Consider the following 14,441-nt stretch of genomic DNA (forward strand, 5'->3'; position numbering starts at 1 on the left):
TAACATTCCGTGAAGCAAGACAAAGGGTCTCTGCGTTATTTTCCCTGAAAACATCTTTCGCTGAAGTGGTGCAACGGGGGGCGGCACCACAACGGCCTCTGGCGGCAGCCCGGATCACGCCTAGCGTGCCGAGGCTAACGCCACCCGCCCCTACGGTGGGAGCAGCTAACGCTGCCCTGCCATTTCTCAAAGTGTCCACACCAGTGGCCTCTTCAAGCTTCGGCAGCAGCCAGGGCACCGCAGAGGCCACAAGGGTCCTGTCGACCTCCGGCCCCGTGGGGACGAAGACTCCGTCGCTTGAGACGAAGTCTACGCGACGCACACATCGCTCTCTGGAGCGGGTGTCCCGTGCCTCGCAGGAGGCTATGGACACCAGTCCAAGCCAAACGGTGCAAGTAGCGCCGAAGGAGCGGCGAGGTTCTCTTGACCACTCCAAAAAGGACAAAACACCAATTACTGGGCCTAACAAAGGCCCTGTAAAGTAATGTCACTCTCCTCTCTCTTGAGACACACAGCACAACTTTTTTTTTCAACATGGATGACATCATACAATGGAATATCAGAGGATTATTAAGAAACCTACAAGACATCCAAGAAATTCTCTGTAAGTTTAAACCTAAAGTGCTGTGTGTGCAAGAAACCCACCTATCTTCCAAACACACTAACTTCCTCCGACAATACATGACTTTCCGGAAAGGCCGCGAGGATGCTGTCGCATCATCTGGCGGTGTAGCTATCATTGCTGATAGAAGTGTAGCGTGTCAGCATTTGAGGCTCCAAACGGCCCTTGAGGCCGTGGCCGTTCGAGCCGTACTTTTAAATAAACTCATTACCATCTGCTCTTTGTACATACCACCACATTATCAGCTTCACAGGCGCGACTTAGAATCATTAATAGATGAGCTCCCGGAGCCCTATATGATTCTCGGTGATTTTAATGCACACAGCAGTTTGTGGGGCGATTCGCGCTGTGATGCGCGAGGTCGCGTCATCGAACAGGTGTTTTTTTCCTCCGGAACATGTCTCTTGAACACGAAGGAGCCCACATATTTTAACCTAGCCAACAAGTCATACTCTGCCATAGATCTTAGCATTTTATCGCCGACGCTTTTACCATATTTTAAATGGAATGTGCTTAATAACCCATATGGGAGTGACCACTTCCCAATAATCCTAACTACGCCGAAACAAGATCAACTTCCCCCGCAGGTCCCTCGGTGGAAGATTGACACAGCCGATTGGGAACGGTACAGATCTCTTACACACATGACTTGGACTGAGATGTCTGGTATAACTATAGATGATGCTGTTGCATATTTTACAGCTTTTATACTGGATGCCGCCTGTAAATGTATTACTCAAGCGAGCGGCATGGGTTCCAAGCGGCGTGTTCCTTGGTGGAACGATGCATGTAGGCAAGCACGGAGGAAGCAGAACAAAGCGTGGGCGCTGCTTCGCGATTCGCCAACAGCAGAAAACTTGGAAAACTTTAAGCATGTCAAATCCCAGGCAAGGAGAACGCGGCGGCAAGCAAGACGAGAGAGCTGGGCAAAATTTATATCAAGCATCAACTCGTATACAGATGAGAGAAAAGTCTGGCATAGAGTGAAGAAAGTTAATGGGCAGCAAACGTATTCCTTACCTCTAGTAAATAGCCATGGAGAAAGCCTTGAAGACCAAGCCAACTCTCTCGGTGCACATTTTGAATACATATCGAGCTCTTCACACTATTCCGAAACCTTCCTAAAGTACACAACAACAACAATAGAACACAAATAGAACAGCAAAAATTAGAAAGAAAGTCTGCTAAAAGTGCGGCGTACAACGATCCATTCTGTATAGCAGAACTGCAGGCAGCACTAAACTGTTGTAATACATCCGCCCCAGGTTCAGACCGCGTAATATATGAGATGCTAAAACAACTACCACCTGAAACACAGAAAACCCTCCTCTACCTATACAACGTTATATGGTCTTCCGGCGAGATCCCCTCCGTTTGGAAGGAGGCTATTGTAATTCCAATTCTGAAACACGGGAAGGATCCTTCCTCTGTATCAAGTTACCGACCTATAGCGCTAACAAGTTGCCTCTGCAAAGTATTCGAAAAAATGATTAACTGTCGCCTACTACATATCCTCGAATCAAATAAATTCCTCGACCCATACCAGTGCGGGTTTCGCGAGGGTCGATCCACAAGTGACCATCTCATACGTATCGAGGCACGTATTCGTGAAGCTTTTGTTCATAAGCAGTTTTTTTATCAGTATTCTTAGATATGGAGAAAGCTTATGATACTGCGTGGCGGTTTGGGATATTGAGAGACCTCTCACAGTTAGGTATACATGGCAATATGTTTAGTGTTATTGAAAGCTATCTGTCTAATCGCACATTCCGTGTTCGAGTGGGCAATGTCTTGTCACGGAAATTTATACAGGAAACAGGAGTGCCGCAGGGCGGTGTGCTCAGCTGCACGCTCTTTATAGTAAAAATGAATTCTCTTCGTCTACACATACCACGTAACATCTTCTATTCAACGTATGTTGACGATGTGCAGATAGGATTCCAATCAAGTTCTCTTGCAATCTGTGAGCGACAGCTCCAGCTTGGCCTTAACAAGGTCTCCAAATGGGCTGACGAGAACGGGTTCAGACTGAACCCGCAAAAAAGCACATGTGTCGTTTTCACGAGAAAAAGGGGCCTGCACGCTGATCCTGAAATTCTGTTGAATGGTGAGCGTCTGCCTGTAAACAAGGAACATAAATTTTATGCGAAGCATATTACGAGGGCTCAACCCAGCTCCTCAGGCGCGGCGGTGTCGCCTTGAAACCACGTGACACCGTGACGTCACGAGAAAGGAGAAGTGGCTTTGGCTCAACTCTTGCAAGATGGGCTGGGTGGGAATCGAACCAGGGTCTCCGGAGTGTGAGACGGAGACGCTACCACTGAGCCACGAGTACGATGCTTCAAAGCGGTACAAAAGCGCCTCTAGTGAATGCGGTGTTGCCTTAGAAACGAGCTGTTTCTAAGGCTTAGGCGTGCGTCGCTTGCTCAGGCGCACATTTCGTTGCCGCGCCGAACGCTGCGTTGCTCGACGCTCACCGCGTCCAATGCGGGGCGTCCAAGGCTAAGCAGAGTAACGCATGAGTTGTTTCTTCGTCTAGCCGAACCAAATATAGCCAAGCAACAGCAGTTCACCAAGCTAAACAGTGGTTCAACAACTAAAATAGAGGCTAGTGTGCTTCGCATCCTGGGCTTAACCTTACCTAAGCCACAGCCATTTTTTAGGCATAATTTTAGACGCGAAATTAACCTTTGTGCCGCACATAAAGTATCTTAAAATCAAATGTATGAAAACAATGAATATCTTAAAGGTGCTCTCACGCACAACCTGGGGCAGTGATAGAAAATGTCTCATGAATTTGTATAAAAGCCTCATACGCACACGACTAGACTATGGAGCCATAGTCTACCAGTCGGCTACTCCAACTGCTCTAAAGATGCTGGACCCTGTCCACCACTTAGGAATTCGCCTGTCCACAGGTGCCTTTAGAACAAGCCCAGTGAAAAGTCTGTACGTTGCATCGGATGAATGGTCACTTCAACTGCAGAGAACATACTCGTCTTTCATGTATTTTCTTAGAGTAAACGGAAACAGTCAGCACCCCGCGTATGACACTATAAATGATTTGTCCAGTTGTCAACTTTTTCGCAACCGGCCCACAGTGGCAAAGCCTTTCTCACTGCGTGTCAGAGACATAGCTGAAGAAACAAGTTTTCCCCTGCTTGAATACCATCCTATGTCCCCTGCTATACGGCCCCCACCGTGGCAGTGGCAACCAATAGAGTGTGATATATCCTTCATAGCTGTTACAAAACGCGCTCCTCTCGCGCATATACGAATGTACTTCCTGGAATTACAACACAAATACTCATGTCCTGAATTCTTTACAGACGCATCAAAGTGTAATTCTGGCGTATCTTACGCAGCAGTCGGTCCATCCTTTTCGGATACCGGTGTTCTGCACACGAGCACAAGTATCTTTACAGCAGAGGCCTACGCCATATTGGCTGCCGTTAAACACATTAAAGAATTGAATATCCCAAAGGCAGTTATATACACAGACTCTTTGAGCGTCGTAAACGCATTGAAAACTGTGAAGAAATATCAAAATCCTATAATTGTATCTCTCTATTCAGCATTATGCACCGCCTATGCTTCCAGGCAGCATATCGTAGTATGCTGGGTGCCGGGGCACCGCGACATAGAAGGAAACGTGTTGGCTGACCAGCTAGCCACATCCGTGCACGCGAACGCTGCAGACATTTCCACGACTGTCCCTGTAATGGACCTTAAGCCCTCCATAAGGAAAACGCTCAGGGCTTTCTGGCAGCGGTTATGGGATAAAGAAACAGAAAATAAACTGCATGTTATCAAGCCATATCTTGGCAACTGGCCGCCGGTGTCAAAGAACCGCCACACGGAAGTAATACTTTGCAGACTTAGAATAGGACACACATACAGTACACACGCATACCTCTTGTCAGGTGGTGATCCACCCATGTGTGATAAGTGTGGTGAGGCACTTACCGTGCTTCACATCCTGATGCAATGCAGAGAATTAGATGCAAATAGGAAAAAGCATTTTCCATTACCTCACCGACAACAAATTCCACTTCATCCCCAAATGATTATAGGTATGGAACCTCTCTTTAAACATCAATCACTATTTCAATTTTTAAAAGCTGTACACAGCTTTCATACTATAGCCCCAGGAAATCCGTAGCACAGCCTCTTAACAGAGGTTTCTGCTGCGGTACCTGCATTGAAAGAAAGCACCTGCCTCCCAGCCTTTGGGCTCAAAGGCTTTAAGGAGGCATATGTGCTATTTCCATATTCATACATTTTACTATAGCCCCAGGAAATCCGTAGCACAGCCTCTTAACAGAGGGTTCTGCTGCGGTAGCTGCATTGAAAGAAAGCACCTGCCTCCCAGCCTTTGGGCTCAAAGGCTTTAAGGAGGCATATGTGCTATTTCCATATTCATGAATTTAGCCCCATGATCACTTGTCACTCGTCCTATACCCAGAGACCACTCCACGTATCACTGTCATAATTTTATACCTATATATCGTTTTATGCTTCTACGATAGCGACTAATTTTAGGCCACTTTACAGCCATGTTACACCCCATCATCGTAACTCACCAATCAGCGCTTAACACATCATTATCAGTCATGGCGCTCTTTGGCCACACCTGGCCCTTGCGCCACTAAACAACACACATCCATCCTAAAACGCAATCAACAAGAGACACAACATCTTCTGTCAGTGCATACCGGGTGACTGCGGAATTTTAGGAAATCACAGTGCGGATGACGCTGCCCGATTGACCCACGACGGCATCCATATACCAATACCAGTGTCGAGAACAAAGGCAGCCCCAAGGCTTCGCTCCCTCGCACGCGATATGCAAACTCTGTGGAACACCATGTGAATTCACCAACGCACGCTTCCACAGATTCGATATACATATGCAACTCCGCCTCCCACCAGCGTTGCCACTAGCGGAAGCAACACTTCTGTGCCACCTGTGGCTCGGCGTGGCATTCACCAATGCCTATTAAGGCGGAAGCCTTTAATGGCTCATTGTCAATGTCATCTGCCGTTAGCAGAAACTGTCACAGCTTTCTGGCCTCCTGATTGGTCTCCTCTCTGTTGTGACGTCATTGTCGCTAGGCACAGGTGTGCGCCTCCTGATTGGCTCGTGTGTGTGACGTCACTGTCGTCAAGTGCGGATGTCGGGGTGGTTCGGCGCCGCGCGGGATGACTCATCACATCGGCAGACGTGGCGGCCGTGTGTTCGACGGTGCGCCCTGACGTCACTGTCGTCAGGCGCTTCAGGTGGCCTCCCGATTAGGCGCTGTGTGGCCTGACGTCACTGTCGCGAGGCGTGCGGGGCGACCATCTGCTTGCGTGGGTTGTGGTGGTGGCGCTGGCGGCAGTTTACGGTATCCTGTGGGAAAAATGCCTCGTCTCGCCAAACCAGTGTCTCCCAACACGTGACGTGCGGCAGCCGCTGAACGCAAGCGGCGCTCAAGAGAGGCTGAGCGTATACTTCGCATGCATCAGGGCGGCGAGGCACGTCCTACACCACAGAGTCCAGGGACACGACGGGCCAACGCAAGAGAGGCAATGCGTTTGAAGTGGCTCGCTGCATCTTCAGGTACCAAGGCAAATGAATCTCGGAAGCGCCGTGACCGCCGTCTTGCCACGGCCAGCCGAGCAAGTACAAGTCAATCGAACGAAGGGGATGATAAGGATGGCCAACCACACCCGACACCGCCATGAAAGACGCGTCTCCTCCTGATCCACAAACGACACTGCAATAGTTCCGAGCGAAAACAAACTACTTTAACAGACACTTCGTCCAGAACGACGTTGCAGGCATTTAATAAACAAACAAACATTCACATAACAGTGTACGATTTGTGTGCTTCCGTGGTGTTTCCTACGCAACAAATCGCCATTGGCAATGGTGTCAGGCTTCCGCCATTTCACACTTCAGTCTAGACAAAGTGTCTTCCGTTTTTTTTTTTCCTTCCGCACTGGAACTGCCGACAGCCCTGCTGAAGACAACTGTGGCTGCGACGAGACGATCAATCACCTCCTGGGTGACCGTCGTCATTACAATGTGTAAAGAAAAGTGCTGGCACCCGCGCTCGATAAATCGCATGATCAACCCTGTACAGAGTAAAAAGTCCTAGTACGCCGGATCAGTGTACCAGATTTTTTTCTCTGAGAAGGACTCCTCTCTGGGGGATGGAAATCCAACGGAAGGATGAGAAGAGAAACATACACTGACTAGATACTGTGCCATTACAAAATTTTATGTAAATCAAGGTGTTTTTATCCACCGCCTAGCCCCACACTCGACAGATACCAAACGGTGGACTGGAGGCTGTTAGAAACCAAGGTCTTCCCCAACCCCGTTCATCTCAGGAGGATATATCCAGACAAATATTCATGTGATAACTGCAAGCTATGCGACAGGGCACACGCATATTAGACACATTCTCTGGGAATTTCAGGTTATAGGCAGAGAAAATGCAGTCTCCCCAGATGAAGCTGTGGTGTGGTGGACGGCCGCGCTGCGCCGCTCAAGATCAACCCCCAAGATCAACTACGGGCCGTCAAGCAAGCCTGTGAAGCGGCGAGGAGACAGGATCTCCGGACCTCGTCGGGGGCCACCTAGGGCCTGGCCACGAATTTGCCGGATTTTTGATAAAGCTCTTACCCCCAACACCAGTGGTCCCAACGGGTTTCGGCACTCAAGGCCTTAAGGGCTCTGCTCAAGTTCTTATGGGCTTGTGAATTGTGCGACGGTCTTTGAAAATTGTAGCACGTAGCATCGCCTTATTGCGTGAATTTTTCTTCCTTTATTATTTTTATTTTTTTCTTCTTTCACTTTTTATTTCCTTTACTTTTTTCGCCAGCACACGGTAGCCAGCTCGTACTTACAGTGGCTAACCCCACTGTCTTTCCTCGGCTTTTGTCTCTCTCTTCTCCCTAACAGGGTAGCCACATTTCTCTATAAGTATGATACGAACTAGAATTGTGTCGACCGCTTGTAATAAGTATCTAAAAGTCTAAAATAATGAAATGTTTGAATTTTTGAAAACCAAACAAAACAAATAATGCCAATTTCAATGGGAGACATGTATGCTTGAGGTTACAGCCACAACATTACGTGTTGGACTTCTCTAAGTAGTTTCTATATTCTATAGTTGATTTTGTGTTGATTGCAGTTAGGCTGAAGAGGGGAAGTGCGTTTTAATTTAGGTGTCAGAAAGATTATGATGTGCAAAGTGGTACACGTGATAACTAATATTATCCCTTAGCACATTGCGTTGTGCTTACATACTTGTCGTGATACGATACCAGCGCTAAAATTATTTTGGACAGCATTGCCATACATTCTACGAATCCACACTTTTACGCTAGTTCGTTCGACACAGTTATTGGGACCACAGCGCTTAGGTGAAGCGCACCAGGAAGAACGCCAAAGCGGCGGTCATTTTCCTCATGTCGAATGGCAGCCCTTCCTTGTCGTTCTTCTTTGTCCGTATCATATAAACGCTATGGTCAAAATTATTGCCATGCAAGTCGCAATGTTTGAAACTTGTCTTTAATGATGAACAATTCGCGAACTAATGAATAGAGGCGCTACATCGCAATGCGGAACTCCCTGCGTAGTCTGACCCACCGCGGTGGCGCAGTTTTTCCGTTACCATAGTTGCGAGGTTCAGTTTTTAACCCCGGTACTCCATAGACGTGCCCGTCCGGTAGATTTTGACTAGCAGCGTGCCGATGCAGCGACTTTGATTTTAAAGCGGCCATTTAAAAAGCAGTTTATACAAGAGTTTACAAATTTTACGAGCAGTAGACAGGTAACGGACAGAGCCAACCTGACCGACTAGGTGGGCTGGTCGCGTCTCCCTTTTATACCAATTGACCTGTAAGCTTTCAATACGCTTGACCACGTAGGCTCGTCGATCAATCTTCGCGTTTAACAAGACTGATGACGTCGCTCGGGTCACACTGCTTTCGCACAGGAAGAAAGCCTCTTGAACATACTTCATAATGTGGGCCATTGGTTTGACTAACTCGCACCGCTTCAGGTGGACGACAGGCGCTAATACCTAATTCCGGAAGAATGCGGGGCCGCACTGCGATTCCTCTATGGCGTGCGTCTCTCTGTCGATCTTTCTCTAACGTTTGCGTCCACTAGGTTCTCGAACCAGCCTAGCATTGGATCTGAAGATGTCTAGCTGGTTGAGTCTTCTTCATGCGCTTCAAAGCAGACCCTTGGTACCAGAATGCGAGCTTTGCAACGTACAGTGTGAGTGGCGGCGTATACCATTTGTAATCTTTGCGGGCATGGTCAAGCCATCTTTCACGTGAATGTCGTTTCTGCGAGTGTGATAATAAATATATTGCTGCCCTGGAGAACGTGGCGCCTGCAGAACTCAGTGGAAAGAAAATCCAGATACACGGAACGTGAATTCCCGCATATCGCTTGAAAACGCACCGAACAAAAGAAAATAATGCTATCAATTGAGGGAGGCGACCTGACAATTGTTAGTCAGAATTACAATCGACCTTTTTTCTCTACGCAACTGAAGCAAAAATAAACAACTTGGCTAAATGTAGACGGAGCGTAAGCGACGACCTGTTCTCAGAATGCGCGAAGGAAACACTTGGTTGCAACACTGCATGGCCGTTACATCTAACTGCCGGCAGTGTCACGCACAATGGAATTGCGAGAGGCAATCTGGCGGAATCTCCGGAGCGTGCTGTATCCTAAACGACGTGGCTCCAGCACGTCCACGTAATGTGGCTCTTTGTTGCGCGGTAGCCGAGCTCGCTGCCAGAGGCCATATATAGGCGCCAGATAACTTTGATCTGCGGTGAAACGAGTTGTAGCTCCGTATGAGTGAAGGCCTTACATACGGCGACACTGCACCGAGCATGACTAGGGATGTCGCGAGGCCTAATTCATTCTATAATTGTTTTCGTATCTGTGTTGGACCGTAATCCTCGCTTGCCCAGAGCGGCATTGCGCTGTTTTGCTGCTCAGTGCCACAGGCCATGCGATTTCTAGAACGTAGTTGTTACATCATGCCCTGAATTCTGTTCTTCAGAAATGCACATGATGGAAGCAGAATTCGGGGTTTCACCACAATATGATTAGGCACGAGCAAATGCAAAGTACAGACAAGCGTGGAGTGGAAGAAACAAACTTTCCCTTGTCAAAATTATCGCAGATGTTACCAATAGAGAACTATAGCGAAACTCAGTTGCCCACATACTGCCGCTGGAGATATGCAAGGACGCGATGACGATTTCTGTTATGATCAACTTCTGAATGATAACTATCATCCTACAGTACGTTTTCCCGTCCGGAGATGTTGTGACCCCATTAAATATATAGCCGATCCTCCCATGGCAACCTGCACAGGAGTTCTCAGCGGCCCAACCTCGCACTTGTAACAAAATTATTTTCTTCCAGGTAGTATTTGCAGGAAACGCATCAGCTCCTGTTCCTTAAGGCGGTTTCATGACAGTCTACACAAAGTGGTGGTAAATCTCGCTTGCCACAACTGAAATGTTCGGCTTCTTTCGAGTCTCATTAGCCGTGGTTGCCGCCAATCACTGTCTGAATTCGTGGCCGTGAAGCATGAAGTGCGCGAGGCAGTGGTTGCTCGTCAGAAATAATAATCCAAGAATAAGAATAAGAATAAGCCAAGGGCAATTCTCGCGAGAGATCACGTAACGGTGAGCGTGCGGTCACGGACGCTCCGCCAGGTTTATTGGCTGCGCGTGCCCAGATGGCCGGCAGTAAACGGTGAATTTTTCAGCAAGGAGGTTCAGCGACACACGGCGCCAAAGTTACACGCACCGCCAGTGCGACGCATGAACTAGCCGCAACAGCCCGCTTGACCACCGCAAGGGATGAGGTCAGGCGTTCAGGCTAAATTTCCCATGGGTAATTATTATATCAGGGCGCTGCGATTCGTCAGAAGCAACCAATTATTCTTTCTCTCTCCAGAGATTCACTATATTGCATATAAAAAATAGTGGTGTGAGTTCCTGCGTGCTGTATTGGGAAGTGACACTTATTTCGCCCTGTACTTCACTTACCCTTGGCAAAGACTTTGCTTCAGTGAGTTATTTCAGGCCGTCCTGTACGGTCATAATACGTCTCTCGGTGCATGGTACCAATAGAATTGTCAAAGAAAGCAGCATTAGCTCAGGTAAGCATAAGGATGACGTTGCAGGAGATTAGTATTTCATTGTTGTTGATTTTGAACTAATACCAAACTCGTTTGTTCTATCTAATTTATATATGCAAACCACAAATCCATTCAAACTGCGTACTGTCTTTTTATATCAGAGCAGTTTCTGGGAACTACTGCCTGGCATCGCATATAACTTCTGGAAGTAACTAGCCTTACATCCTTCAACGTTTGCCGTTACACTGCTTACAGATTGCCAGGAAAAAGAAGCAGTCTGATAGAACAAGCAACACATGAGTTTACAGTGTCTTAGACCTAGCGCTGCGTAGTTCCGTTATATCTTTCGTGCTTTTATACACATGTGGCAATGCAGGAATCGCGCTAATTCTCTTCTTCAGGAACGTAGCACGTGGGTGAGAAAAGTGTTTCTCCACTATCAGTAAACCAAAACCGAAACGCCCCGCATTTTACGTGCGTGCGACTGGCGAGCAGACGACCATCGAGTTGTTTAAGCACTACATCGCCAGGTTGCAAGCTATAGGGGCATGTCGCAAGCAGCGGCGCCGAATGCCGGCCAGTAACGCTTCATCACCCGCGCGGACTACACTCGAACGCTGGCCGCGAGCTCGCCCAACGCCAGTGCGGTAATGGTCTTCATTTTCCCATCAAGAGTAGTTGCGTCGGCAATCACGCGTCCGCAATATCGCCGAAACAACTCGCCCTTGCGTGGGCGAGCACCAGCCACGCTGAAATACTGCGCACGATTGTTCGTACCGTCCGTATCGCGCGCCCTCCCGTTACCTAGAGCGTGCACTTTCGCGCCCGCTCAGGTATTTTGGTTCTTCTTTCTTTTATCATTTCACTAAAGGCCACCTAGGCACGCACTTGCTGGGAGCACGCCGACAAACGTAACTTTAGGCTCTGTAATTAGACAGTTTTAGTTACACGTACGTAGAGGCTTTGCGTACGTAGAGCGTCTACGTGTAAGCAGTGCGCATGCGTAAAACGTAGCGGGCGCGCGCGCGTCTCACAGACGTACGTGAGATTCAATTCTTTGCGTGCGTTTCTTGCGCACGTAGACAGCTTCGCGCGGGAGTTCCGCAAGATCACGAACAAGCGATAGCGGTCCGCGCGCGCGCAGTCGGCTCGCATCGAAACACGGCGACAGGATTGAATTGGCTACTGCCGTGTTCACATTTCCCGATAGATGGGGCTACGGGGTCCCTCTTGGCGTGCGTCGCGTACGTGTAGCTAAAAGCATTTCAGATGGCGTGAACGTAAGGTACGTAGGCTTTTCACGTTTGCGTACGTGAAGCCTCTACGTACGTGCAACTAAAACTCTCTATTGAGTGCGGTCGCGACGGGAGATCGGTCGCGTGTTATAGCTACTGCCCAGTTGTTGCACTATAATCTTCCTTACACCTTGTCACACTTTTAATACAGGTAATCCAGGTACAGCACGCACAAATGTTTAGGCACTCGAGCTGCACGACATATGTTAAGATTTGTTCTGTTGAGGTTCAAATATAAAATAACATTGTTTGGGCTACAAAAAAAAATGACAACAGAACTTGCAAATATTGTCGCCAACTAATGTTAAAGGAAACATATTGTGCTTAGATGTGTTCCCAACATCCTCCCCTTGGTTTTATTTTATGCCTACGAATGTGTTGTATACTGATATCGCGTGTCACACTACATTTTCATGATAATCGCTTATCGGCCACGCAAGCAGCAGTCGGCAGATCACATGTTCATCACCCTATAAAAAGGGCATGGCATCAATAAACGTTGTCTGTTCCACCCTGGCGTCCGGCTGATACGCCACAGCTGGCGACGAGGAAGCGGCGGCGATGGCCGTCGGCAGGATCGGCGAGTATCATCTCGGCACAAACGCGTCATGGGACGAATACGTCGAGAGGCTAGAGATGTTGTGCGAAGCTAACAAGATAGCGAAAGAAGAACAGAAAAGAGCCGTCCTGCTGAGTTGTTGCGGCGAAGAAGCGTACGGGCTCATCGTGACTCTGGTGAAGCCAGCAAGACCGACAACAGCAACCTACGAGGAAATTAAGACGGCGGTTCGCAAGCACCTGCATCCAAGGCCTTCAGAGCTATACGCAAGGTTTTTGTTCTACAAGAGAAACCAGGCTGTCGAGGAATCAGTTGCGGACTACGTCACGGCGCTTCGGAAGCTAGCCGAAGACTGCGGTGTTGGCGACGAGCAGCTCCCGTTGGACATCATGATGCGAGATCGTTTCGTATGCGGCCTCCAGAACGAACCAGTTCAACAGCGACTTCTCGCAGAACACGACCTTACGTTCAACGTTGCGTACGACATGGCCGCGACCGCAGAAGCGACAGCCAAGCAACAACGAGACATACGGATGCACGGCCGAGACGAGGCGAAGGACTGCCAGGGCATGATACAAGCAACCCGCACGAAGCAAGACGCCACGGCAGAGGGATCTAGTTGCTACCGCTGCAACGGTAAGCACGCTCCACATTTATGCAGTTTTAGAAAAGCGGCATGCTTCAAATGCAAAAGGGCTGTACATATTGCGAGGGCTTGTCGTTCAAAAGACGGAAGTAGAGCGGCCCGGAAGACGCCTGAGCAAAAGAGGAAAGTTGAAAAGAGCAAGGGCGTGTACGAAATGAGCGCATTGTTTTCACTTTGCGAAGTGAATGAGCAAGAACAGAAGTTTATGGTTAAAGTACAGATACAAGGACAAGAAGTCCCTATGTAGGTTGATTCCGGAGCATCGTGCTCAATTGTGAGTGAAGATACATTTAGAGTAATCGAGAGAAATCGGGGTGAAATACCACTCCAAGATTCTGGAACAACTCTCGTAACCTGGTCAAAGGAGGCGTTACCACTGCTGGGTCGAGCAACCGTCTTGGTAGAATTCAAGGGCCGGAAGGCAAAGCTGCCATTGTTGGTAGTAAAGAATCGAGGCAACAGCCTGATTGGGCGAAACTGGTTTAGACCGTTAGGCATTTGCTTGCGGGGCATCGAGCAAGTAAACGCGAAAGACGTGTCCTCACGATTTTCCGAGGTGTTTCGCAGGGACCTTCCTGGCTTCAACGGACCACCAATTCACATCGAACTGAAAGACGACGCTCAACCAGTGTTTCTCAAAAGTCTACCAGTTCCACTGGCCCTCAAGGACGACGTGGGCAAGGAAGTGGATCGCTTGGTGCAACAAGGGGTATGGGAACCCGTCGCATACTCCAACTGGGCCACGCCACTGGTAGTGGTAAGAAAAAAAGACGGAACTTTACGCCTGTGCGGCGACTACCGTAGCACCGTAAACAAAGCTATTAAGTGCAGTGGGTATCCTTTGCCCACTACCGCTGAAATGCTCGCAGCTCTGGGTTCAAGCAAATTTTTTACAAAGTTAGATCTAGCTCAAACTTATCAACAGCTAACGCTAGACGGCGAATCGGCTGAAGTGCTCACAGTTAACACGATAAAGGGACTGTACAAAGTCAAACGGCTGCCGTTTGGAATTTCGGTGGCGCCATGGGTATTTCAACGAGTCATTGATACGCTGTTAGCAGGCATTCCCGGCGTGAAAGCCTATCTTGATGATATCTTGATTTCTGGCCGTAACGCGGAAGAGCACGCCGAGAGATTAGAAACCGTG

The 14,441-nt window shown here is 48.5% G+C and overlaps 1 protein-coding gene across 1 annotated transcript; it reads left to right on the forward strand.

Annotated features, from left to right (window-relative positions):
- Positions 1 to 12,602: 12,602 nt before the first annotated feature.
- Positions 12,603 to 13,555, forward strand: LOC139059077 (uncharacterized). The gene has a single exon (XM_070536933.1). The coding sequence runs from the start codon at positions 12,651 to 12,653 to the stop codon at positions 13,539 to 13,541; it is 891 nt and encodes a 296-aa protein (XP_070393034.1). The 5' UTR covers positions 12,603 to 12,650; the 3' UTR covers positions 13,542 to 13,555.
- The last annotated feature ends 886 nt before the right edge of the window (positions 13,556 to 14,441 follow it).

This window comes from Dermacentor albipictus, chromosome 4, assembly GCF_038994185.2.
Source record: "Dermacentor albipictus isolate Rhodes 1998 colony chromosome 4, USDA_Dalb.pri_finalv2, whole genome shotgun sequence".
In the NCBI taxonomy this organism is placed as follows: Eukaryota; Metazoa; Arthropoda; class Arachnida; order Ixodida; family Ixodidae; genus Dermacentor; species Dermacentor albipictus.

Coding starts and splice junctions, on each gene's coding strand:
- LOC139059077 (XM_070536933.1), top strand. CDS start 12,651: ATGGCCGTCGGCAGGATCGGCGAGTATCATCTCGGCACAAACGCGTCA.